Source organism: Acomys russatus, chromosome 5 (assembly GCF_903995435.1).
Source record: "Acomys russatus chromosome 5, mAcoRus1.1, whole genome shotgun sequence".
Taxonomy (NCBI): Eukaryota; Metazoa; Chordata; class Mammalia; order Rodentia; family Muridae; genus Acomys; species Acomys russatus.
Genome location: NC_067141.1, coordinates 48,757,472 through 48,781,992, shown reverse-complemented (window position 1 = coordinate 48,781,992; position 24,521 = coordinate 48,757,472). Strand labels below are relative to the sequence as shown.

The 24,521-nt window shown below is 41.2% G+C and overlaps 1 protein-coding gene, 1 non-coding gene and 1 pseudogene across 3 annotated transcripts in view; 2 read left to right on the top strand and 1 right to left on the bottom strand.

Annotated features, from left to right (window-relative positions):
- Nucleotides 1–14,103, bottom strand: part of Cdc37l1 (cell division cycle 37 like 1, HSP90 cochaperone) — a 30,826-nt gene extending 16,723 nt beyond the window's left edge. The window contains exons 1-3 of one of the 2 annotated variants that reach the window (XM_051146306.1): nucleotides 13,808–14,103; nucleotides 9,492–9,773; nucleotides 3,488–3,578 (exon numbers count right to left, since the gene is read on the bottom strand). In XM_051146306.1, coding sequence (XP_051002263.1) covers nucleotides 3,488–3,578; nucleotides 9,492–9,773; nucleotides 13,808–13,939 — 505 coding nt within the window. In that variant the 5' untranslated portion in view covers nucleotides 13,940–14,103. The remainder of the gene's footprint in view (nucleotides 1–3,487; nucleotides 3,579–9,491; nucleotides 9,774–13,807) is intronic. The other variant, XM_051146305.1, reaches the window with a different exon arrangement.
- On the top strand, nucleotides 4,565–4,665 carry LOC127190180 (uncharacterized; annotated as a pseudogene).
- Nucleotides 7,986–8,058, top strand: Trnak-cuu (transfer RNA lysine (anticodon CUU)). The gene has a single exon. It is a non-coding gene; the product is annotated as a tRNA-Lys (tRNA).
- Nucleotides 14,104–24,521: the final 10,418 nt, after the last annotated feature.

The window sequence follows — 24,521 nt, the reverse complement described above, 5'->3', positions numbered from 1 at the left end:
TCTTATTAAACATACAATAGTTTCATTAACTAAGGGGTCATGGCAGGCATAGGCTTGAGATTACACACTGATTCAAGAGCATGAATTCTTTACATCAGGATGTTTTGGTAGCCTCGTCCAGTAGAATCAATGGATACTGAATTTTCTACAAGCAAAAAACTCATGTTAAAACCTCAATAAGGCACCGTATTCCATAGAATTTATTATCCCTGCCACCAAGTAGTAGCTTGAGTATATTGGTCCAGTTTTCTTGTAGGGATCAATAATCCCTCTTATGAACAAGCCCAGTCTGGAGCTGGAAGTACTCTGTTGCTCCCATGCTTCTACCAGTAATACAACATTCTTGGCTCTACCAGATGAATTGGTTACTGCACCACATTACTTTTGACTCATTTTATACTAAGATGAATATGAATTAATGAAATTCATGGTCTTACCATGGTCTACTCAGAAAAACAGCTGGTTTTACAGTGAGGAGGAAAGGATCTACTGAAGACTCCCTCTCAGTGTCAGGTGGCTTACAACATCTTGTGAAATTGGGATGTTTTCCCACACAAATCTGCATTTCACCAAACCACTGACTCTACAACAAATGAAGGTACTGTTTTTCACTTACTAGGTGACATGGCTCCAAAACAACAGGCCTACAGAATGCCAGTTGTGAAAAAAAACACCACTAGTGACACTATTCTATCAAATGCTGTGTCCAGAAAGATACCAGTAGATGATGGCCCATCACTTTCCCGCAGCAGGACACATGGACTTTGGCAACAAGGAATGGCAACTGACAGACAACACAGGACTTGCTTGCAAACCACTGTCTTCTATCCTTGTGATGTAAGATTCTGCTGTGTTAAGGATTTTATAATCTACCCGAGAGGGCTGTTACTCCTTTTGTTTCTATAATATGTGATGACACACTGATGTATGTAGACAGGTGAACTTCTGTGTTTAGCTCTTCAAGTACTAGCTTTTGCTAGTCTTGCTGTTTTGGTTTGGCTGTCTGTGACAGGGTTAGCCTTCCCAGTGCTGGGAAGACAAGCATGCGTTGTCATCATGCTCCCATCATTTCCTCAGGTACTATTCTTTTTTTTTTTCTTTTTCGGTTTTTCGAGACAAGGTTTCTCTATGTAGCCTTGGCTGTCCTGGACTCGCTTTGTAGACCAGGCTGGCCTCGAACTCACCGTGATCCGCCTGCCTCTGCCTCCTGAGTGCTAGGATTAAAGGCATGTGCCAAATGCTTTTTCGGCATCCAAGGAGATGATCATGTGGTTTCTTTTCTTTCAGTTTGTTTATATAGTAGATTACATTGGTAGATTTCCACATAGTGAACCATTCCTGCATGCCTGGGATTAAGCCTACTTGGTCATGGTGAATGGTATCTTTGATGTGCTCTTGGATTCAGTTTACGAGTTATTGAATATTTTTCCATCAATGTTCATATGAGAAATTGGTCTGAATTTTTCTTTCTTTGCTGGAGCTTTGTGAGGTTTTAGGTATCATGGTAACTGTGGCCTCATAGAATGAGTTTGGTAGTGTTCCATCCATTTCTATTTTGTGGAGTAGCTTGAAGAGTAGCAGTATTAGATCTTCTTTGAAGGTCTGGTAGAATTCTGTGCTGAAACCATCTTGCTCTGGGCTTTTTTTGGTTGGGAGACTTTTGATGACTGCTTCTATTTCTGTAGGAGAAATAGGACTAATTTGTTTATCTGATCTTGATTCAAATTTGGCAAGTGGAATCCATCAAGAAAACTGTCCATTTCCTTTAGATTTTCAAATTTTGTGGCATATAGGTTTTCGAAGTAAGACCTAAAGATTCTTTGTATTTCTTCAGTGTCTGTTGTTATCTCTCCCTTTCTATTTCTGATTTTGTTGATTTAGACAGTGTCTCTCTGCCTTTTAATTAGTTTGGCTAACGGTTTGTCTATCTTGTTGATTTTCTCAAAGATCTGGTGCCCCCCGTTTGACTACTTCCCTTGGTGGGGAGGCCTGGTGGCCCTCAGAGGAAGGGGAAGCAGGCTATACGGATGAGACCTGAGAGGCTGTGATCATATGGTGGGGAGGAGGTCCCCTTCTGTCACAGGTCTAGGAGAGGGGAACAGGGTCAAAGAGGGAGGGAGGGGGAACGAGAAGATACATGTGAGGGGATAACAATCGGGATGTAATCTGAATAAATTATTTTAAAAATAAAAATTAAAAAACGGAAAAGAAAGGCATGCGCCACCACGCCCAGCTATCAGGTACTGTTCTTGAGTTAAATGTACAGGTTTTCCTTTTGAAGCAAAAATAATACTTTGAGGGAGCACAAATAGAGAAAGGTTTCAACGTGCCATTGATTAACAAAACATAAACAAGAGCCATGTCTATTAATTCACACAATACCTGAATAAAAAAAAAAGTTTGAACCTCAACTTCTCACCCTTGCAAGCAGCATTTTCAACCCAGCTGTGTGGCACTGCTTGTCTCAGAACACACCATGCATGTACTTTCTGACTCTGCATTTCCAATGCTGTTGCCTAATCTTTATAGAAACCCTTATCTGCCCTTCCTCAACAAACTCAGATGTTACATCCTCTAGGAATCCTTCAACCTCATCATCTTCACCCCACTCTTCCTCCCCTAATAGAAACAGCAAGTTCTGAGGCTGGAGAGACAGTTTAACCATTAGTAGTGCTTCTTGCTTTTCTAGAACCTGAGCTCAGATCCCAGCACCCACACTGGGTAACTCATAATCACCCGCAACTCCCACTCCTGGGGATCTGACCCTCTCTTGTGGTTTCCATGGGCCCCCTACACATGTAGCATATACCTAAACAGACACAGAAACATACACATAACTAAAAATTTTAAAAAACTTTAAAAAGGGCAAAAACTGTATGTTAGATCTTTGTCTATACATTTCTGTTTTATTATCTGAACAACATGTCAAGGAACTGTGAATTAAACAGCATCATACGCAAATGTAAAAAGAAAGGAAAAGAAAAGAAAAATGAATGTTGGAGCTGGAGAGATGACTCAAGTGAGTAAGGGCACTTGCCACCAAACCTATGATGGAAGTGCAACCTCTAGGACCCACATGGTGAAGAAGGAAAGAACTAACTCCAATAAGTTGTACTCTGACCTCCACATATGTGCACCTGATCTCTCCCCACTGCCTATGAAATAAATATATAAAATTCTTAAGTAAATGCTAACCTTTTAATGTTAAGAAAAATATCAACCAAAAGAAAAAAACCCTGACTAGTCAAGAAATGCAAAGAAGTGATACTGTCACGGAGAGTGGCATTAACAACTGTTCTTCTCTTCACACCCTGGTTTAAGGCACATAGAAGGTCTGAGGCAGGCCTGACAACTGTGCCAGAAGCCAGAACAACAGTGGAGTTGGCCACATGTAGATTTTTTTAGACCTCATTTTATAGGTTCATTTTTATACACATACCAATGATATCTAACACAATCAAGGAGGAAACTTATTTAATGTACTTACCAAAATGTCTGATTTTTTGCTCGTATCTCTGCATAAATGACTGTGATTTATCTTCATCTTCTGTTTTTCTTTTATCTTGATTAATAAAACTCTGGAAAAAGTTTAGTAATTAAAATCAGCATTCTAATTAAGTCTGTTCAGAGACTGAACCTTAGCAATTTTTACTACAGATGTAATGCTCTAAGAATATAGCATAGCACTATACATCATTGATCTGTTAAATTTGTCATTAAAAAAAAAAATCGAACATTCTCATTTGGTAGTTACATTAGTTTTGTTTAAAATTATACATTTATCTAGCAATCACACTGAGAAACAATTAAATGAGCCTTTTCATTAACCTGATTACCCTATCAAAGAAAGATTCTTTACATGTGTAATTTACATCTGGATCATTCATTTCCAAACTCTAGCCTAATCTTTGGGTTTCTTGATAGAAACAAACTCAGCAATCCAAGCACATAGAGTCAAAGATATTTACTATAAATTCTTTGAGAAGAGATTTTAAAAAATAAGCCTTGATTGCATTTCTAAACATTCTCTTTGAGAGGCTAAATAGTTTTTAATACTTAAAAGGAAGTACAAACTTCTACTAAGAAAGAATTTACATTTGTTAATTAAGTCAGAAAAGAAGTTTCTCATCTAACTAGCAAAACTTGTGCAGTAGTTTCCAGAGCATTCTGTGATACACTTAAACACTTGTGTTATCACTGTTTCATTTTCAAAAACGAAAACATAAGCTAGCTCCCTGCCATCTTTTATTTCAAAATAAAAGCACCTTGTATTTTGTTTTGCTACTTAGATCTATACTGTCCTAGTCACAAATATACCTTAACATTTTCTACTAGCCCCATGAAAAACCAAAGATAAACAGATAAAGTTCATAACCTAATATATTCAATATATTACCATTTAAACATAGAAGAAACACACACACAAACACGCACACAAAATTAACAAAGCGCTTCACTTCTGGTGTTTTGGTATTGAGTAATGGAATCTGATGTATATTTTACACTTACAGCACAGCTCAATGTGGTTTAACCACACTTTCAGCACTCAGTAGATCATGTGTCATTGTTACAGTAGCACATATACTAAAATTAGAATGACAGAGTTCATTAGCATGGCCCCTAAGCAAGGATAACATGCAAGATTATAAAGCATTTCATATTTACTTTACGTGTGTATTTTGCCTACATGTATGTATACCATATGCATGCCTGATGACCAGAAGGATCAGAGAGCACCAGATCCCCTGGAACTGAGTTACAGGATGGCTGTGAGCTGACATATGGGTGCTAGGAACTGAACGTGGGTCCTCTGAAGAACAGCCAGCGCTCTCCACTAATGAGACATTTGCTAGCCCTGATCTCCATTTCTCAAACAGTGGATAATCACATTAAGCAAATTAAGACAGTCTCGAGAAGCTAAGTATCTCAGTTTCTCTCATTTGTGGACCTTGCAGTTTATACAGATACATAAAATCATGTATGTATACATGGCATAGAAATAAAAGCTAAACTGTCTAAGAGAAAAAAAGAGACCATAAGACAGGAAGGGTTAAAGAGAGAAAGGAGAGGGCACAGGAATGGACATGGCTGAAGTCTATTATATACGTGTATATATTGTGAGACTCAAGGATATAGAGAATGAATATATGCTAATAAAGGAAGAAAAAGGCTCACATGCTAGTAGTTATTGAGCTGGACATCTCAGATTTAAACTATTTTAATTCATAAGTTCTCATAAAAAACCAATGTACAATTTTGAGTAAATGACCTTACAAATCCAAAAGAAAATTACTGAATTTCACCAACCTAAGTGATTACAGAATAAAGGTACAGATTAAAATGTCATGTTCTAAGTTTCAAATCCCCTATCCTGACAGAGCATGGATTATACAAGTATACCTATTGGTAAAAACTCACATGTAAGGTTACATGCCTATCAAAGGAAGACGTGAACAGCTGACGTGGAACAGGGAGCTCCTATTTACTTCCCATACATAGAAAGTTTTCTTATTAAAATTTAAGCTGTAAGGGTAGGAGAGATGGCGAGGGGGATTAAGAACACTTGCTGCTCTTCCAGAGTTAATGCCCATGTGGCTTACATTTACACAAACATACATATATACACATAGTTTTTTAAAATTAAACTTTAAAAATGTTCAAATTTCCTCCCAAGTGAAAATGATGGCATCTAAAGGTCTCACTGTTCTGTATTCTCTTCAAAGTGCAGTAAGATCATCTCTGTTTCAGACTCAGAAAAGACTAAAATAATATACAAAACCTATCTTTGTCATGAAAATAAAACATGTAGCTTCTGAGAACTGTTTTCCTTAGCCATTTTGACAAAATGGAGAGTAAGCAAGCGAGAGAATGCATCAACATATTTATGCCTATCTACACATGCCTATCTACTATTCTTGAACACTTACTCAAGCTTTATTGTATTAAAAATATTCATTCATAAGTGATTTTCACCTTTCCTCCCCTTGCATGCACTCTGTAATCAATCTTGAGAAACTCTAATTTCCAAATAGAAAAATATATAAACTCAGCGGCTGGCCTCAACTCAGACTGGCCTGCCCATGGCTGGGGTCTGAATGCATGTGGCACAATGCCCTCCTGTTTATGAGTTTGAAGTGAGGCAGAGGTACATGGCAAGACCCAATCTCAAGCCTGAGCATGGCACCACATGTCTTTTTTGGGGAGAAGCAGAGGCTGGGCTATATCACAGGTTCCAGTCTAGCCAGGGCTACACAATGAGATCCCATCTAAAAATCAAAGGAAGACAATACAAAACAAAACAGATTCTCTCTTTTAAAAAGTAAACAACAACAAAAACTATTAATTTGGCAGTACTGTACTATTTAAGAAACTTTACTATCTAGACTATTCATTTTAAAGGTCTGTTTTAATGTTTAATACTAATACTTATATAAGAAAGTCAAGATTGGCACCTAAAACAAGGATGTCTAATTCTTTCACTTTATCCAATATGGTGCTCAATGACTTACAGCAATAAGACAAGAGAAGAAAAGACAAGAGCAGGAAAAAAGTGTGTTCTTACTTGTAAATAATATAATTCTACCAGTCAGAAACCCTAGAATACACCAGGAAAATCTTTATCTGATATACACTTTCAGCAAAGTGATAAGCTACAAGCCAAAATATAAATATCAGTAGTTTATAAACTAATAACATGCTGATAAATAAATAAGAGGAAAAAAAATCATACAACTGCCTTAAATAGACAAAAAGACTCTGGAATAAACCTAACACCACCAAGGAAGTGAAAAACATTTATGATAAAAACCCTAAACCACTGAGGAAAGAAATCAAAAATAGAAAATGGAAAGACCTATATTGATGGACTACAAAATCTAATATTGTGAAAATGATTATCATACCAAAAGCATTACTGATTCAATGCAATATTCATCAAAACACCAGAAACACAGAAACCAGAGAAAAAAAGAATTCAACCGGAAGCACAAAAACCACAGATGGCCCAAACAATGCTGATCTAATAGGTAATGCTAGAGATATCGCTGTACTTGACTTCAATTGTGTACAATAGAGCCACACCAACAAATTATGTCAAACAAATTATGTATCAGAGAAAAGGTAGCTTCTTCAAGTGGTAGTGGGCAAACTGGGTATAAATCCATACGTAGAAGAATCTAGATCCCCATCTCTCATCCAAATGCATCAACATTCTTAATGCAAGACCTGAAACTGATATATTACTAAAGGAAAAAATACAGAAAACACTTCAAGATAACAGCATAGGCAAAGACTCCAAACAGGTCTCCAGTCGCAAGAAATAACACCAGCAATTAACCAAAGAAGCTTTATAAAAAGTTACTACATAGCAAAACCAAACAAAAAGATAGCCTACAAAATGAGATAAAAATCTGTGTTAGCTGTACCCTAGAGGTCTGCTACCTATTTTAAGACTAAAATGTTCTACTACATTTACTTGTTTATTTTGCATGAGCACAGATGTGTATGCTGTGTGAGTGTGAGTGTGCATGTGTGAACATACCACAGAACGTGTTGGTGGCCAGAAGACAATTTGCAAGTGTCTTTCCTTTCACCGTGTGCGTCCTAAGGATCAAACTCAGGTCATTAGCCTTGGTGGCATGCATGTTTAGCTGCTGAACCATTCCACTGACCCAAATATCTTTTACTATAGTACACAACCAAAATAACTAAACCATAATAAATCAAGCAACCCAATCAATAAATGGGCTACCGAAATTAGCAGACAAATCTCAAAAGATAAAATACAAAAGGCCAATATCTATATGAAAAAATGTTTGACATCACCAGCCTTCAAGAAATGCACATTAAAACTACACTGAGATTCCACCTCACCACAATCAGAATAGCAGTCATCACAAAAACAAGTAACAACAAATGCTGACAAGGTTGCAGACAAAGGGGAACACTTATACACTAGCAAGAATGTGGGAAGGACTGTAAGCTATGCCTGGCTAGCTCAGTCGGTAGAGCATGAGATTCTTAATCTCAGGGTTGTGGGTTCGAGCCGCACATTGGGCGCCACTTGTTGGCTCTGTTTCTTAACAATTAAACTTTATACACCCAACTACCTTATACAAGAGGAAAAAATGGTTAAAGGGAAACAAGAGTGAATCTTCGGTATCTGTTCCACGGGACAGGTCCCTAGGTGTCTCTGGCCTGCGCACAGGTCCGCCCTGTTTGCTGACCCTCTTCCCAATCCATGTGTGCTCAAGCCCGGGCTGAGCCTGCTGATCCTCTCTCCTCTCCTCCTGCCTGTCTCTCACGTGCAAGGGGTGGTCTCTCCCTCCCATTGAGGGTCGATTGGAAACACAATAATCCAGGTGGAGTCCCTCTGTCCCCTTCCTGAATTCCAAGCCCAGGATGGCTCCACCCAGTCTATCTCAAGGTTAATCTCAGGGAGTAGCCATGGTGTGTCCAAGGGCAAAGCCCACCAAGACTGCTTTCACCTGTGACAAAGCTTACACTCCTTCCCACACAAGAATGCAAGAGAGCCCAGCTACTATGTAAGTTAATATGTAGGTGTCTCAAGAAATTAAAATTAGATCTACCTTATGGCCCAGCTATGATACTCTTGGATATTTACCTGAAAGACTGCCAGTTAACATATCAGAGATACTTACACATCAAAATTTGCTGCAGCATTATTTTATTAGCTAGGCCAATAGCTAAGTCTAACATGGATGCCCAACAGATGAATGAATAAACTGTGGGATTAAATACACACGAATATAAAACACAGTAATTTATAGCTACAAAAAAAGAATGATGTTATGTGATTTTCAGGAAAATTATTTGCATCTGGATATAATCATATTCCCTGTATGGGCCCTATATTTTCTATAGATGCATGAAAGTACAGACAAGATGAAAATGTGTAAACTATCCACGGGCACGAAGGAGACTAACAGGAAGGGGAATGGGTGAGAAGGGAGAACGGTGAGCAGAGCAGAGGACCTGGACATCTCAAAGCACCCTGCATACTCACATGAAAATGCCATTACATAACCCAGCATAGTAAAATTTAAATTAAAAACAAAGATTATCACCTGAGTTTACTAAACCCATGCTGGTAAACTGAGGAATGACTTTATTTACAAATTCTGTAACTAAGTGTGCTACAAAACCAACAGGAAGCTGACAGCATAGCAACACCAGGAAGTACTCAACCCTCAGTTGCAGCACACAGGCCCATGCTATCTTATCACTTTTTAGGACATTACTTGACATACCCTTCCCAGCTCCCCTATGTGCTGAAGGAAGAAAGCCTTGGAGATGTTCGCTGTTTAAGAGGACTGATGCTTTGCAACAGTTACTTACAGAAGCTTCTGGTTTTCCTTTGTTTTTATCTGCGGTGCTGGGAATGGAGCCCAGGGCCTCTTGTATGCTCTACCTCTGAGCCATATACCCAGCCCCCTTTTCTTCTTTCTTTATGGTCCAACAAAAGATCATACCTTATTAAAAACATCCTTGCTAATGGCATCCATGTTCCAGAGACACATCCTCTCTCTTTGGACCAGAGCCTCCTCTTTCTGTCGCCATTCTTCTTCCCGCTGCCTCAGTTCTGACGCTGCAGTCTGTGCCTTGGCATGTTCCTGATCCAAGGACTCAGAGTTATGCAGTGCTAAGCTGCCAAGTTTCTGCTGGGCTTCAGCAAGATTCCATTTACACGCCACAGAGCTCTTCACAAATTCTTTCTGCTTTTGGCAAGCCAGCTCAATCCCATGGCTATACATCTAAATGAAAAATAACATCAGTATTAGTAAGAAATGGGGGCGATGGCAGCACTGATCCAGTCCGTTGTTTTCCAACTCACAGGAGCTGTGTATGGCTTTGGGTGCACAGCAGATCTTCTTTGTCTACAATTGCAGTTTACATGCATCGATTAGACTCTGAGCTTCTTTGTTCATCTACGCCCCTCCCCTGACAACTGACAACACAAAGGCTGGCAACTGTCGGTGACTTGCACACAGCTGGCCCACAACACGCATCAGATGTGCAGGCTCCAGAATCCTGCACCAGAAGTAGGAAAGCAAGGAAGTAAAGTCCAGTCCCTCCGTCATGGCTCCTTCTCCTCAGAAACAGACCTTTACAGCTTTAACCTGCAAGTTCTTCCTGCAGTGAGCACCCTTTACTTCAGAGCAATCATGTGCTGGCTTCCAGTTTCTTCTGTGTTATCACAATCTGTGGTGATGTGAGTGATGTGAGTTCTTAATAGAGAATTCTATTATAAATGGTTATATCACACAGGTATACCATAACCTAATCCTAATGGGAACAGTGAAGATTCAATTGAGACGTGCCAATTGCTTTATCCTGGTGAGTCTGCTCTACTGAGTGATTACTTTTAATATTTGCATAATTACTTATATAAATGCAATGGATGCTTAATTCTTTATATTCCTTGTCCCAAAAATCAACATTTGACGGCGCTTTTTTTTCGTGGTTAAATGTAAAATTTCATTCTACTCACTGAGACTCACTGCTCACAATCTGTTCCCTGTGTCAGTGTTGAAGCCTTTGTGGTTTTAGGTCTCAACTGCACACATATAACGCCAGGTTTTGGCCTATGTTAGCTATTCTCTACTAGAGTGATCCTTCAATAAAAGTGCGTGCGCGCGTGTTGTGTATGTTAGCGTGTGCACACACATGCTTTGTAAGGAAGGAGTTAGAATTTAGTAACTGTTAGATGAATAAACTAATCTTTACTTCTTGAACAAATTGTTCTGAGGCAGGTAGTAAACATGGCCCTCCTCCCTGAGTTGTCAGGCACATTCAAGATTTCTCCTGGGCTGTATCTGGACACTTGCTCTCCTGTTTCCTTAGCCATTATGTGTATTTAAAGCCCAGATTATCACCATGTCTCTAACTAACCAACTAAAACATTTATTTTTACTTCTTGATACACTAGAAAAATTATGAGCTGGAGAGTTGGCTCAGCGGTTAAGAGCACTTGCTGCTTTTGCAGAGGACCTGGGTTCTTGTTCCAGCAACACATGGTGACTCACAATCATCTCTAACTCTAGGGCATCCAACACCCTCTTCTGACCTTGACAGGCAGGCATCAGGATGTACACACACACACACACACACACACACACACACACACGCGTGCGCGTATGCAAGCAAAACACTCCTACACATAAAATAATGAAACAGTTAAAAAAAAAAGTTATAAGACAACTACACTTTAAAATTGAGCCAGAAAAAGGAGGAAAATGAAGCTGTAAAAATTTGTAAAAGACAAACTTATACCAATAAAAGGAATCATGAATAAATGGGGGTACCCTGCACTTTCTAATTATATAGAAGCAAATATTTCTCAAACCAAACCAACTACAAGAGTTATTTATGTTTAAATTATTCTCCATAGACTACTATATACCATTTGGTCATACTAACATGCATACCAACATGCACTGAAATGACTAAGTATAATACTGGGCCATTTAAATTAAAAAAAAAAAAAAAAAAGCAGCACAAAGACGTTAACTCATGTAGGCAAGCACGCCCTACGGAGCTACACCCTGAGCCAGGTCAGGTCTTCCGCTATCTGTGCTCTTAGAAAAGTTTACAAGGACATAATCTTAATGAACAAAAACTGCAAAGGAACTGTTACTATTACAGCCTACTGGTGCAACTTTTCACCACAAGTTCTTCAACAGCAAGCCAGACAGGGCTCTAGCACTGAGGGCAAATTGGACATGGGCCCCGCTCCTAGCCAAGAAGTGATTTGCAACTGATACCTGCTAGAATGGGAAAAATCACTTTTCTTCAATGGAATGCCTCTGGGTACCATCAACCATACTCTAGGGCAGGCCTTATGCTGAGCAGTAGTTGGCCAATGAACTCCATGGGTTTTGGGTTTTGGGGGGAGGGGGGACTTATTTCATCTTAGCATTTTAAAACTATTTCAATTTTATTTATTTACTTAGTCTTAATGGCCCTTTCTTTATTTTGATTTTCATTTGGGTAGTTTTTTGTTTTTGTTTTTTTAAGAAAGAGAACATAAGGTTGGGTGGGTTGAGAGGTGTGGGGTACCTGGGAGAAGTTGGGGGAAAAACATAATCCAAATATATTGTATGAAAAAATTTAAACAGAAATAAAAAAAATTTACATTCTCAAATAGGACCTCCAAATTCTGGTTTGCCTTTTCACATACTACCTGTTATGGTGAGTTAGTTCCATCTCTCATATTTGGTAAAATTTAAGCCAGTAATTTAAGATGGATTTTAGAAGTCTGTGGATTGATTAAACATTTTATTCTTTTAAAATATTCTAACCTTCAAATTTAAGTCTTATAGCTAACAAGACATACAAGTAGGCTTGTAATAATTATATGTCCTTAGAAGTAATGACTTTGCAAATTTTATCACCATTTAAAGGCCTTCTCATCCAAATAAAATTTTATAGTATTTCTCAAATAGGCAGTGCAGGAGTAGGTTGGTAAAAACACTGGGCTAGGAATGTTGAGTTCCAGTGGGGAGTCTGCCACTATCTAACTGGATGACCTCGAGGGAATCTCCTAATGAAGGAAATAAAAGCCTCTTTGTTTTTAAAGCCCCATCACCTAAACTGATGCACAGGTAAAATAAATCTAGTTTTAAAATATTGACTGTCTTAGGTCACTTCTTTGATTCAACCATAGTGCACTGAAATTCTTGAGACAATTTTTCCCTCTCCACACCTGTTTTAATGGACGCCGACAATTGTTCATTTTTCTCCTTCCGTGGTTCTATGTATATACAGATGACACTAGTGAGCCATAATTAGTAGGTGACCACTGACCAATCAGCTCTCATTTTCCCTCACTTTCTCTCTGACTAGACTGTCTGTGGTTATGAAACCGCATACTGTGTGTGGGCCCAATTAACTCAGCTGGCTGACACAACACCATGATCCGACACTTGCCAGCAGAGAATTTAAACTGGTCACCTTTATGTTTAAAAACCTGCTATTAATTCTGTTACAATGTTGTATCACAGTTTGCAAAAACGCCTAGAAATCAGACATTGAAAAGATTAGTGTGTCCGCCTGTGCTCTTGAAATCTAGTTCAAAACACATGCAGATGAGAAGTCAGGACAAGGCGATGTGCATAAAAGCACTCCCCAGAAAAACCAGAAATTGTATTATCACACTTGGCAGTTTCTGAGGCAGGAAAGCAGGGTTGGAAAAGGGGTAGAAGTCTGAAAGAAAAACCAATTTTGTGGCTGTATGTTTTCACTGAAGACTGGCCCAGAATGAAACTATGACCACAGTATGATTGCGCGAAACGGAGGTGTGTGCCAGCGTCCAAAGCGAAAAGCTAACAGAATTTGCTGAGATGTCAGCCTGGGAGAAGGCACGTGAGATGTTTATGTCAGGACTCGGTGTACTATTATAGAAGAACAATCACTCGCTGTTCCTATCAACTGTGCACAAACTAGCTGGAGCTTGTAATGAAGGCTCGGAGGAAAGCACGCACAAGAGGACAAAGGGTCAATGCTATCCAGCCTGCGCTGCCCCCAAATCTCCGCGCTGATAAACAGAGCCAGAGGAGGAACCCGCTTGCAAAGGTGAGGGGGCAATCAGTCGAGGTGAAGGGACAAGAGTGTGGGTGGACGAGGAGGTCAGTAATGCGCGCGTGGCCACTTCCCCTCTCGCTCAAGATGCCACCAGAGCTGTGGCTTGCCATCAGGCCCCCCGCGATGCCCGCGGACATTTCCCCATACCCCGCCCCCTTCGGTTCCCCCTCCCCCCGCCCCCCTGCAGAACGCAGGCCGCTCTCACCTGGGCACCGCCGTCCGGGAACAGAGGATAGTGGGAAGAAGACGGGGAAACGTCCAAGTCGCTCTCCTCCTCGGTCTCCCCGCCAGTCCTCGGGAAGCTCCAGGGGCCCGGTGGCGGCCACGGCTGCTCCATGTCCCGCTGGGGAGGGCAGGACAACCGCCACTGCCAACGGCCCTGGCGTGAGTGGAACCTGCTGGGCGGAGCCAGCTACCCCGCAGGCCACGGTCGTTACCCAGAATCCCTCAACCGCCGGCAAAGCCGACGCACGCCCCGAAGCAGGCCTCGGCCGTGCCGCTGGCGGACTGCGGAAGAAGTGGCCGGCCCTGGCGTCATTTCCGGTGGGCGTGACGGGGCGTGGCCGCTTCTGAGTGGAGCGGGGGCCAAAGTCTGGAGATGAAGTCCAGGGAAGAATAGGGCACTCTCTGGCATGGATCCCGGCGGTTAAAGGGTGTTCTAAGTTGCTCCTCCTCTTTTTCAAAACTGCAGCTCTTTGGTGTACAGCGGTCTAAATCGGCGTCGGACCGGAGCGTTCTAGGAAGGAGAGCTAACTTTACCTTCAGTTACCCGCGACCAGGCAGTTTTGCAAACCTTGGTACGGCGGGAAGAGGACACTAAAAATAAAACTTTGGAGCAAACACGTTTGTGAAGAATTGAGACAAGTAATAGACATATCGGAAGGCTTCCTGATTTTCGTATCTTATAGAATCCTGGAGACCCGTGAGCTCGCTGTCCCTTTTCTTCTTTGAGACAAAAATGTTCCCTAGCAGCCAGAGAACACATCTTAAGAGAAAGACCCAGGGACTGGGAATATACCTCCAAGGTAGAGTGCTTGCCCAGCACACGCTAGGCCCTGATTTCAATTCCCAGGACCAGGGAGAGAGAAAGCAAGACATCTTGGCTCTGGGGAGTCTAACTTCAGAACCAGCGTGCTTAACAATCAGGCCTGTTGTTGTCTACTCATAAGCAGATAAGACACCAGAACATCGATCTTTCAGCCTTTGATTGGCAATTATGTGGTGGGGGGGGATGGGGAGGTTCTCAGGGGAGGTTCTCAGGAGTAGGGCGGAGGACCACATCAGTTATCCTGTTCTAGCATTCTTCACCGTATTCCCTTGAGTCAAGGTCTCTTACTGAGCTTGGAGAACTCTGGACTGGCACCAAGCAAGCCCCACGGGCCTCCTGTCTCAATCCTTTTACAGAGGGCGAGGGTTACAGGTGAAGGCTTTTAAGTGATTGTTTGGGTTTGTTTGTTGTGGGGTGGTGGTGGTGGTGGTTTTCCGAGACAGGGTTTCTCTGTGTAGTCTTGGCTGACCTGGATTCAAATTGTAGAGCAGGCTGCCCTCGATCTCACAGAGATCTGCCTGCCTCTGCTCCCAGAGTGCTGGGATCACAGGCATGGCCGGCCTGATTGTTGGGGATTTGCTAGCCCTCTTACCTACTGAGCCATCTGCCTTAGCCCTGCTTGGCAAACTCCAAAAGTTGGTTAATCCTACTCGTTTGACCAATACACAAGAAAACTGCTGCTAGAACTGCTGTGTGACCTTTAGGGAAAATGCATGACATGGGAGCTTATGTGCTTCAGTTTTGTTCTTTCATGGCCAGGAAAATATCAACAGTATTTTTACGTCAGTATCTAAGGAGTCATCTACAAAGATGTTTTGAGGTGGTTAAAAAAAAAAAAAAAGCTAAAAATAAATAGGAGCAAAGGAAGAGTAGATCTAAGTGTGCTGACAGGAAACTATCTCTGAAGTGAACTAGGCATGGTGGTACATGCCTGTTATCTGGGAAAGGCTGAGGCATGGGGGAATCATCAAGTTCACCACCACCCTGGGGTACATAGTTAAGGAAATGGAGTTGCAGAATTAGATTATGTAGAGTGAGAATTTATATATTTTGTTAAAAAGGCAACATGTGTATGTATGTATGTAGTGTATGTAAAATTCTTAGAAGATAAAGAAGAAATTTAACGACTACCTTGGTGGTTAGGCACAGATGGAAGGTTCTTAGGCTCACACTTGCACTGTTTAGCCTTCTTGTATGGCGCTGATGCAAGATTTTCCTAGAAGCATATAACTTTATAATCGTAAATACAAGTTGAAAAGCAGTTCACTAAACCCCTGTTGAGGTCAGGTGTCAAATGTCAGGGCGGAAATGTAACGGGCTGGAGAAAATGAAAACACTTTCCTCCCTCGTTATTTATTTGAAACCACAAAGTGCTTTGAGTGGTGCCTGGCAAGGAAACCAGCTCTCTGTCCATGCAGAGTTCACTGTAGATCTAAGATGCTCTCCTCAACTTCCTTCTCTTCCAGTTGACCTCTAATTTTAGAACTCCTCAGATTTTGTGTGGGGGAGGATCTTGTCAATTTTTGTAGCTTTAAATAACATCTGGTTATTGACAGTTCCCAAGTTGCAACGTAAGCCTTGACCTTCACCCCCGTGTTTCACCCTCATACCGTTTATCTGCAGTTTGGGCATCACTGTTAAAATGTTTTATGCACATTTAAAATTCAATGTGTCCAAATAGGAGCTATTTTCTTAGATTTTAAACATTCCCTTCTCCCCAAAAAGGAAGGACGTTCTAAGACTCAGAAATCTACAAGATTCACAAGCCCAGGCTCCCAAACATATAAAAGTAGTAAACGCTGGAGAAGGCCACCAATCCCCTGTCTGTTTCTCAGAGGTCAAACATCACTCATGTAGGGAGAAGAGACTTCTCTTGGTTCAGGGTTTCAGAGGCAACAGGTCATCACATTGAAACAGCACATGGTGGTGGGGGCATGAAGCTGCTACACCTTACATCTTGGCAGATTAGGGAGCATATGGCTTGGACTGGAACCAGAGACACACATAACCTTCAGGGTCCACTCCCAGAGACCCATTTCTCTCTTAGGTAGGCTGTATAGTCCAAAGGTTCCACAGCCTTCCAAGTCAGTGAAGTCAATGGATATTTCAGATGTTCAAATTAGCCTCTTAGGGGAACATTGTTAAAGTTATCTTTATAATATTGTGTTTGTTTCTCAGTTTCTCTCTTAACCTGGCCCAAATAAGTAAGATTCTGTTATATTATTTTTAACAGCTGCACAGCACAACAGCTGAGCAATTTTACTCTACTCTTAACCCTCTAATCTAATCTGGCTTCCTTCCAGCATATATTCCAGAGATGCTTGTAGTTTGTGGCTACTTTCTTGCTAAGTTCTCTCCTCATCTGCCCTGTATCTCTGCCCTTTACTGAATCCCTTACTTCCTCTTCTCACTCCGCCCTGCCCGCCCGCCCCCCCCCCATGGCTGGCAGGAAGTCTGGCCCCATTCTCTCCCATGATCAGCTATTGGCTGTAAACTGCTTTATTGGCCTATCATGGGGACAATTGGAGAGCAGTGTTTATACAACATTGAGACAGGAGGTTCTCAGAACAAGGATTGCAACCGGATATGGGGGGGTGGGTTACGGAAATCAGCATTTTAATTACACAGTAGCCTTATGCCAACAGAATATTATTTCATACCATGAATGATGATGGGGTGAATATAACAGTATGAAAAGCCTCACTGTGAACCACTGCTGACTTCAGGGCATAAATCTTGTGCCTAGGCACAGTTATTATGATGATGATGATGATGATGATGATGATGATGATGATGTGTGTGTTTGTGAATACCAAGCTGTTCAAGGGTTAAGGTTAAAGGTGAAGTGAGTTCTCTCCTTCCGCCTTTACAGGGGTAGGTTCCATTGATTGAACTCAGGTTGGTAGGTTCATGTGGCCAGTGTCTTGACCCACAGAGTCATCTCCTTATCCCTAAATACTTAAAAAATCATAATAAAACAAGCTTTGGAACTTAATCATACTCTTTTATATTCTTATGTTGGAAAATAAAATTTGTTACAAATTGACTTATGTTGTAATTTGCCTACTAATCAGCAAGATGATTTTTCTGAAAAAAAGAAAAAAGAAAGAAAGAAAGGAAGGAAGAAATGACTTTCCAACTACAGAGGTTATAGTAAAAATTCCCAGCCACTGTCCCCAAGGAAGGCTTTGTGTGTTATTCTCATCAATGTTGAGCCCATGGATGCCAGTGAGTCCAGCTCAAGGCAGACCGTGGCAGTAGTCTGGCTCACACATGCGAACTCAGTTAGATAAAGTAGATCCCATGGATAGACTCAGATCCCAAACGGCTCCAACGTTGTTAAAAGTGTTTTGGTTTTAATTTGCTCTTTCCTTGGAAGCATTCCCAAAACTGGGGAAAATGCTGGAGAACTGAGTATTTTTGTTGCTGTTTGTTTGGTTTGGTTTTTGAGACAGGGTCTCTCTTAATAGCTCTTGTTGAGAACTATATGTTCTTAAGAAATACTCAAATTGCCAATTTCTGTTTATCATTGAGATTACTGTTGTTGGTTTGTTTGTTGGTTTGTTTGTAGACAGGGTTTCTCTGTGTAACCTTGGCTGTCCTGGAGCTGGCTTCGAACTCAGAGATCTGCCTCTGCCTGTCTCCCAAATGCTGAGATGACAGGCTTGTGCCACTACCTCCTGGCTTGAGACCACCTGTTTTTGTTGTTGTTTTCTTTTTCGTTGTTGTTTTCATCCAAACAAAATTTATTTTCCAGCACTTAAAATTGTTGTCTCTAATCAAATGTAATATGCACCTCTAAACAAAGTTAATGTTTGTCCCACATAGACACAGAGGCTTTATCACATCTACCAAAATTAATCAGTGGGCGTTATATAAGGTCCGATCATAGTCAATATTTCCTGGAGTTCTCAAGTACTGTTTGAGGTTTGTTAAAGTCAAGGTGCAAAAATGGCCCACCTGTAATATTTGGTTCTTGACATTTTAAAGATCTATACCAGTTACTGCCAACCTTTCCTTTGTTCTAACAATGCCATTGACTGTTTCAGCTGCTATGTAGACGGCTCTACGTCCTGTATGTGACTGATAGAACGGCTTCTTTGCGGCACCATTAATGTGCTCATCTGGCCATGTAGCTCAGTGATGGAGTACTTGCCTACTATGTGCAAGGCCTTGGGTTCTACCCTTTACATTGTTAAAAAAAAAAAAAAACAGCAAAGCAAAATAAAAGCATGTTTATCTCTCACATCTCCTTCAAGAGCAGTTAAGTGTAGAGCAGCATTGCACACCCAAACAGACTTTGATGATGGAAACGCTCTCTTTGCACAGTCTAGTGTAATAGTCACTAGCCACATGTGGCTACTGAGCACTGGGAATGCCCCTGGTGCAAGTGAGAAGCTAAACTTTATTTTGTTTTAACTAACTTAGCTATATGATGCCAACTCTAGCAGACAGTGCGGCACCAGCAGTCGATTCAACTTCAAGCCAATTTACTCAGTCAAAATGCTTCTTCTAGATCTATCATGTGAATCACACAGGCGGGTGTGTAGTGGTAACGTGGTGATGTCATTAGAGCTGTTCAGTGGGTCCATATAGGTAGTACCAGCTGCTCCTTCTTGGGTAGTAACCCAAAGGATGCAATTTTAGGAGTTTTTAAGACATAAGCTTTATCTTAACTTTGCTAAAACCAAGGGGGAAAAGCCAGGCACAGTTCATTAATTTATTTGTAGTTAAAAAAAAAAGGTACAGTTTCTTCTTGACATATCAGACTGGGAGAAGCCTGAGTCGTTAATGAACATTTTAAAGAAAGACTTGGAAAAAAGATGGATATAAGATAAAGGGTTTAGGGTTTTTTTTTTCCTATTTTAAATCTAGCTTTGTGCATAAAAACAAAACAAAATTAGTGTTCTGAAAATGCATTGTTGCTGAGATAATCCAGCTTGTCTCATGGCGGTTCTCCACCCCACCCCCACCCCCCCCTTTCTCCAGGAATTGCTCACAAGTACTGAGAGCAGCTCACTTTGGAAACTCAGTCCTCCTGTGTTATACATGCTTACCAGAGGATAATTCACTGGCATGGAAGACTGTGGGGCTTAACAAATCAGCCCACAGAATACAGACATAAATAAATGGGTTAGAAAAGTACTTTAAAGGGTTTTCGATCATTTATTATGGCAGATAGCTGTCTTCAGAGGGATGTAGCCCTAATAAGAAGGTATAGCTCTGATGGAGAGGAGAAGGCCTCTCTCCTAACAGGCACTCTGTTAGACAGCCCTTCACATCCTGTACACAGGGACCTCACTGGATGCTGGAGAGCTCCTGAGCTCAGCAGAGGTCCTATAACAAGACCAACTCTGAAGAAAGCAACAGGCTTTCTTCTGGAACAACACAAGTCTAAATATGCAAGAAAGGCTGCCTACTATTTCAGGGGATGGGACTCCTGAAACAGCCGGGGACCTTGTCCTGGAAGTAGAAGTGGCAGACACATACGCATGGGTGTTTTGTGACACATAATACGTAGGCTATGGTTGCAACCATTGAAGAAGCAAAGGCTCTTCCTCTTTCCTATGTTTTAGGTTTCTCTTATCTGTTGTGGTTTTTGTTTTAGTTTTTTTGTTTTGTTTTGTTTTATATAATTCTAACTTGCTTTCTTTTTTTGGACTCAGTAATGGAAGTTGTTGGGGGAAATAGCATTTACCAGCACCCAAGTGTTAAATGAAAACCAAGACTCCCTTCAACCACTCTATCTGAAGCTCTTTCCAAAGGTATACCTTAATAAGAGTCTCTAGTGATCCACTACCAGCCCCGAGAACACTCTAAGTATAATTATACATATTGTATTTTCATTTTCTTTGAAATGGATGTGTGGTAGATGGTTTTTTGTTTGTTTTTGTTTTTTTGGACCATGATTTTTCTTCTTTGAGATCATTGACTGTTAGAACTCATAGCTCTGCTTCATTCTTTGTCCACGCTATTTAATAGCCACCAGCTTTATTATGACTCTACTTAATGAACATTTGTTTGATTCCTTTCTTTTTTTTTTAAATCTTAATAATGCACCATATATCCTCATGGTTTCTTTGTTTTTTGTTTTTTGTTTGTTTTTTTCTGAGACAGGGTTTCTCTATGTTAATAGCCCTAGGTTTCCAGAACTCACTTTGTAGACCAGGCTGGCCTCAAACTCACTTGGCTATGGTTTCCTTGTTAAAGTATACCCATAGGATAAATTCCTAGCAGCAGAAATACTGAGTCAAATTAAAAATTCTAATAGACATTATCAAAGCACTTTCTAGAGAAGTCATATATTATAAGCAGAATAGTGGTGCCCAGAGACATCTGTATTCTAGTCATGGAGACTGAAATTAATGTTATTTTATACATGATAAAGGGGATACTGAGGTTTCAGGTGAAGATAAGGTTGTTAACCAGCTAACCTTAAAATAGGGGAATTATCTTGGATCTTCTGAGTGGTCCCAATGTGGCCACAAACGCCCTTAAAAAAAGATTATTTTATCTTTAATTTAGGTGTATATATGTGTGTGTGTGGGGGGGGGTCTATGCACATGAGTGCAGGTGCCAGCAGAGGCCAGAGATATCAGATCCTCTAGAGATTGACTTACAGGCATCTTCCAGTCATTCAGCGTCGGTGGTAGGAACCAAACTTGGGTCCTCAGCAAGAGCAGGAAGTACTTTGAAATCTTGCTTCAGCCCAATCACAAAGATCATAAAAGATTGAGAATTGAGTCAAAACAAAGGCGGCATGAGCAAGACTTGACATGACAGTGCCAGTTTTGAAGAAGGAGGAAGGGAACTCGGAGCCAAAAAGGACCAGCAACTGGAAATGTGAGAGAACTGAAATGTGCCAGGGGCGCAGCCCTCCTGCCACCTGCATTTTTGCCCAATAAGATACAAGTTAGACTGTTGATTCACAAAAACTTGAAGATGATTTTAAAAAAATATCCTAGAACTCATTCTGTAGACCAGGCTGGCCTAGAAATCAGAGGGATCCACCTGCCTCTGCCTCCCTAATGCTGGGATTAAAAGTGTGCGCCACCATGCCCAGATGATAATAAATATCTAAGGCCTGAGAATACAGAAACGCGTTATAGTAGCCGTAGAATTCTCATACATCATATTTATTTCCATTTCCACCAATATGTTTACTCACACTCGTTTTTTCCTTAAAAAATAGTTTTTCCCTTTACATGAATTCATGCTTTTGTTTAATCATTCATTGTTTTAGGTTAGAAGGAACATGTGGATCGTAAGGATGTGATTGTCATATTCTTATTCCCCGTTAACTTACTCTCTGGAAATTCTTATTTGGAGAATGCTTTTGTTTTCTTTTCTGTGGCCAGGATGTGAACAGGATGGACGATGCGTCATTTCTGCAGTGCCGAGGCTGTCAGCTGCACTGCAGAGGTACTCTGGGAATAGAAGCCACTCACTGGGATCTGTTTATTGCCACAAAGGTGTACTGCCTTAAGGTTTCTATTGTTGCAATAAAACACCATAAGCACAGTCAAAGCGGAGGAAAGTGTCTATTTCATCTTCCAACTCTCGGGTCACATTTCATCACTGAGGCCGGTCACAGCAAGAACTCAGGCAGAATTGTGGAGGCAGAACTGAGACAGAAGCCATGGAGGGACACTGCTAGCTGGTTTGCTCAGGGATGGCACCACTCCCTGTGGGATAGGCTCTTCCACATCAGTTGTTAACCAAAACAATGCCCCTGCAGGCTTACTAACATTAGGCCAGTCTTATGAAGGCCTGTTCTCAATTAAAAGTCCTTCCCAGGTATGACTAGGTTTGTGTCAAATTATAAACATCCACTCCAGCATAGTACCTACAGTCCTTCTACTTGACTTGGTGACAGTCCGATCCTTGAATGGCTCTGTTTGGTCTTTAAGAGATGACCACAGCACTGATTAAGTGGTTTGCAACTTGGGCTTGAGACATTATGTACGTAGCAACTTCCACATTTCTTTGGCCTCTGAGAGCCTGAGATGACCACTGTCGGGGTGGAGGGGGAGGTGGGGGGAGGGTAGGAATAATTCCCAGAAGCTAAAGAGAGACCTAGGTGGCATGTGTAAATGTGTACATATGTTAATCACTGCTTACAGTGAGTGTCACCTAGATAAAAGGCCACGAGTTAAACAAAGGGTTCTAAAAATACTGCTTGGTCAGGTCAAGGAGAGAAAACACTGACAAAAGGAGTCGCTAGACAGCTGAAGGGAAACCAGAACTCAAGGCTCTGCTACTCCGCTGAAGTGAGTCCAGTGCCATCAAGAGTTAGGACAGTCTAACATCAAGAGGCGGATAGGCTCAGAAACAGAGCATGTGATTCTAGGGGCCAGTCACGTCTCCTCTGTGTTGTGGAGGCAGGGAGGTGGTAGGCCCCTGCACTTAGATATGAGTGATGTAATGAATTATGTACCCTTCGGGGAAAGGCTGTTTGGGAGAAAAGTCTGAAGCTGTAAAATACAGATAACATCTTCCTCAAAGAATGAGTGTGGAAATGAAATGATCGCACGCAACATGCCCAGGCCTTTGTAGAGCTGCAGTAAGAATGGATTCCTTCCTTCCATTTTACCTCTAGAAACTTAACTATGTATTAGTATTACCATGGGTGAGATCCGTGTGAAGATCATCACAGGTCTTGACCAGTTAGCTGTTGTGACATTATCTGCGCTCTCGCCATCCAGGGAGCTGGGCACGCATCTGTATATGTCTGTGTACACAGAGCACTAGGAACTGGGTGGAGATGCAGCACTGTATTCTTTTTCACACTGAGGTTTCCTTTACAGAGAAATGAACTATAGCTACCGAGGAGACTATTTTCAGTGGCATCTTTTTAGGGACACCTCCCTGTAGGATTTCTGACTACAGAGAGCCTCGATGTAAAGTATCGATAATAAATTACAAGATATTTTTTTAAATTCTATTTTGTTGAGGCAGGGGTCTCGTGTAGTCCTGGCTGACCTCCAACTCATTAGATATCCCAGGCTATTTTGAATTTCTGATGCTCTTGCCTCTACCTCCCCAATGCTAAGAGTACAGGCATGAATCAAAGGCAGATTGATAATAGTTCTAACGAATAGTAGGCAAACACTACTAACTGAGCTGAACCACATGGCCCAGCCCTAATATTTAAAGTCTATTTTTTTTTTTTTTTTTTTTGAGACGTTGCCCTTCCAGGAAATTTTGGATCTGCTATAAACAGCCACATTCTTCTGTTTTAAATATCACATATAATGGGAAATTGCCATTTCTCTTGCCAGTTAAGAACTCTTCCTCAGCCTGCCTCTTGGTGTACAGTGTAGCTGCTGTTTTGGCAAATACAATAACCACCGCCCCTGGGAGATGGTGCAATTCAACGCTTGCCTTAAACTACTGGGAAAGTCTGAACAGTGCTGTAGTGATGAGGAGCTGGCAGTTTGGTTCCTAGACCTGAGTAAGTCTCTTTAGAAATGACCTATTTGTAGTTAGTTCACTATTCAATTTCTTATTGACGGTGAGCATGTTTTCTGGGGCAAAGAAGAGACAAGACATTTAATAATCAAAGGCATTACTTAGGGAACAGGAATAGAAATGGTCACAGGAATCCCAGTGTCTGGGGTACCATAGCCACTAAAAATGATTACACAACAGTTATGATCTCATTCCACTTTGGGGATAGAAACTGTTAAACTTTTGGGCACAATTACTGAGGCCAGAGAGCGTCCTGGGAAAGACAGAAAAACAAAAACAAAACAAAACAAAAATCCCATAGCATCTGCGGACAGGTTCCCAGGTCCTTGAGACAGTCACAGGGCCATGCCTCTACCAGGGAGGCTGAGACCACCTCAGCACCTGTGGAGCATAAGTGCGC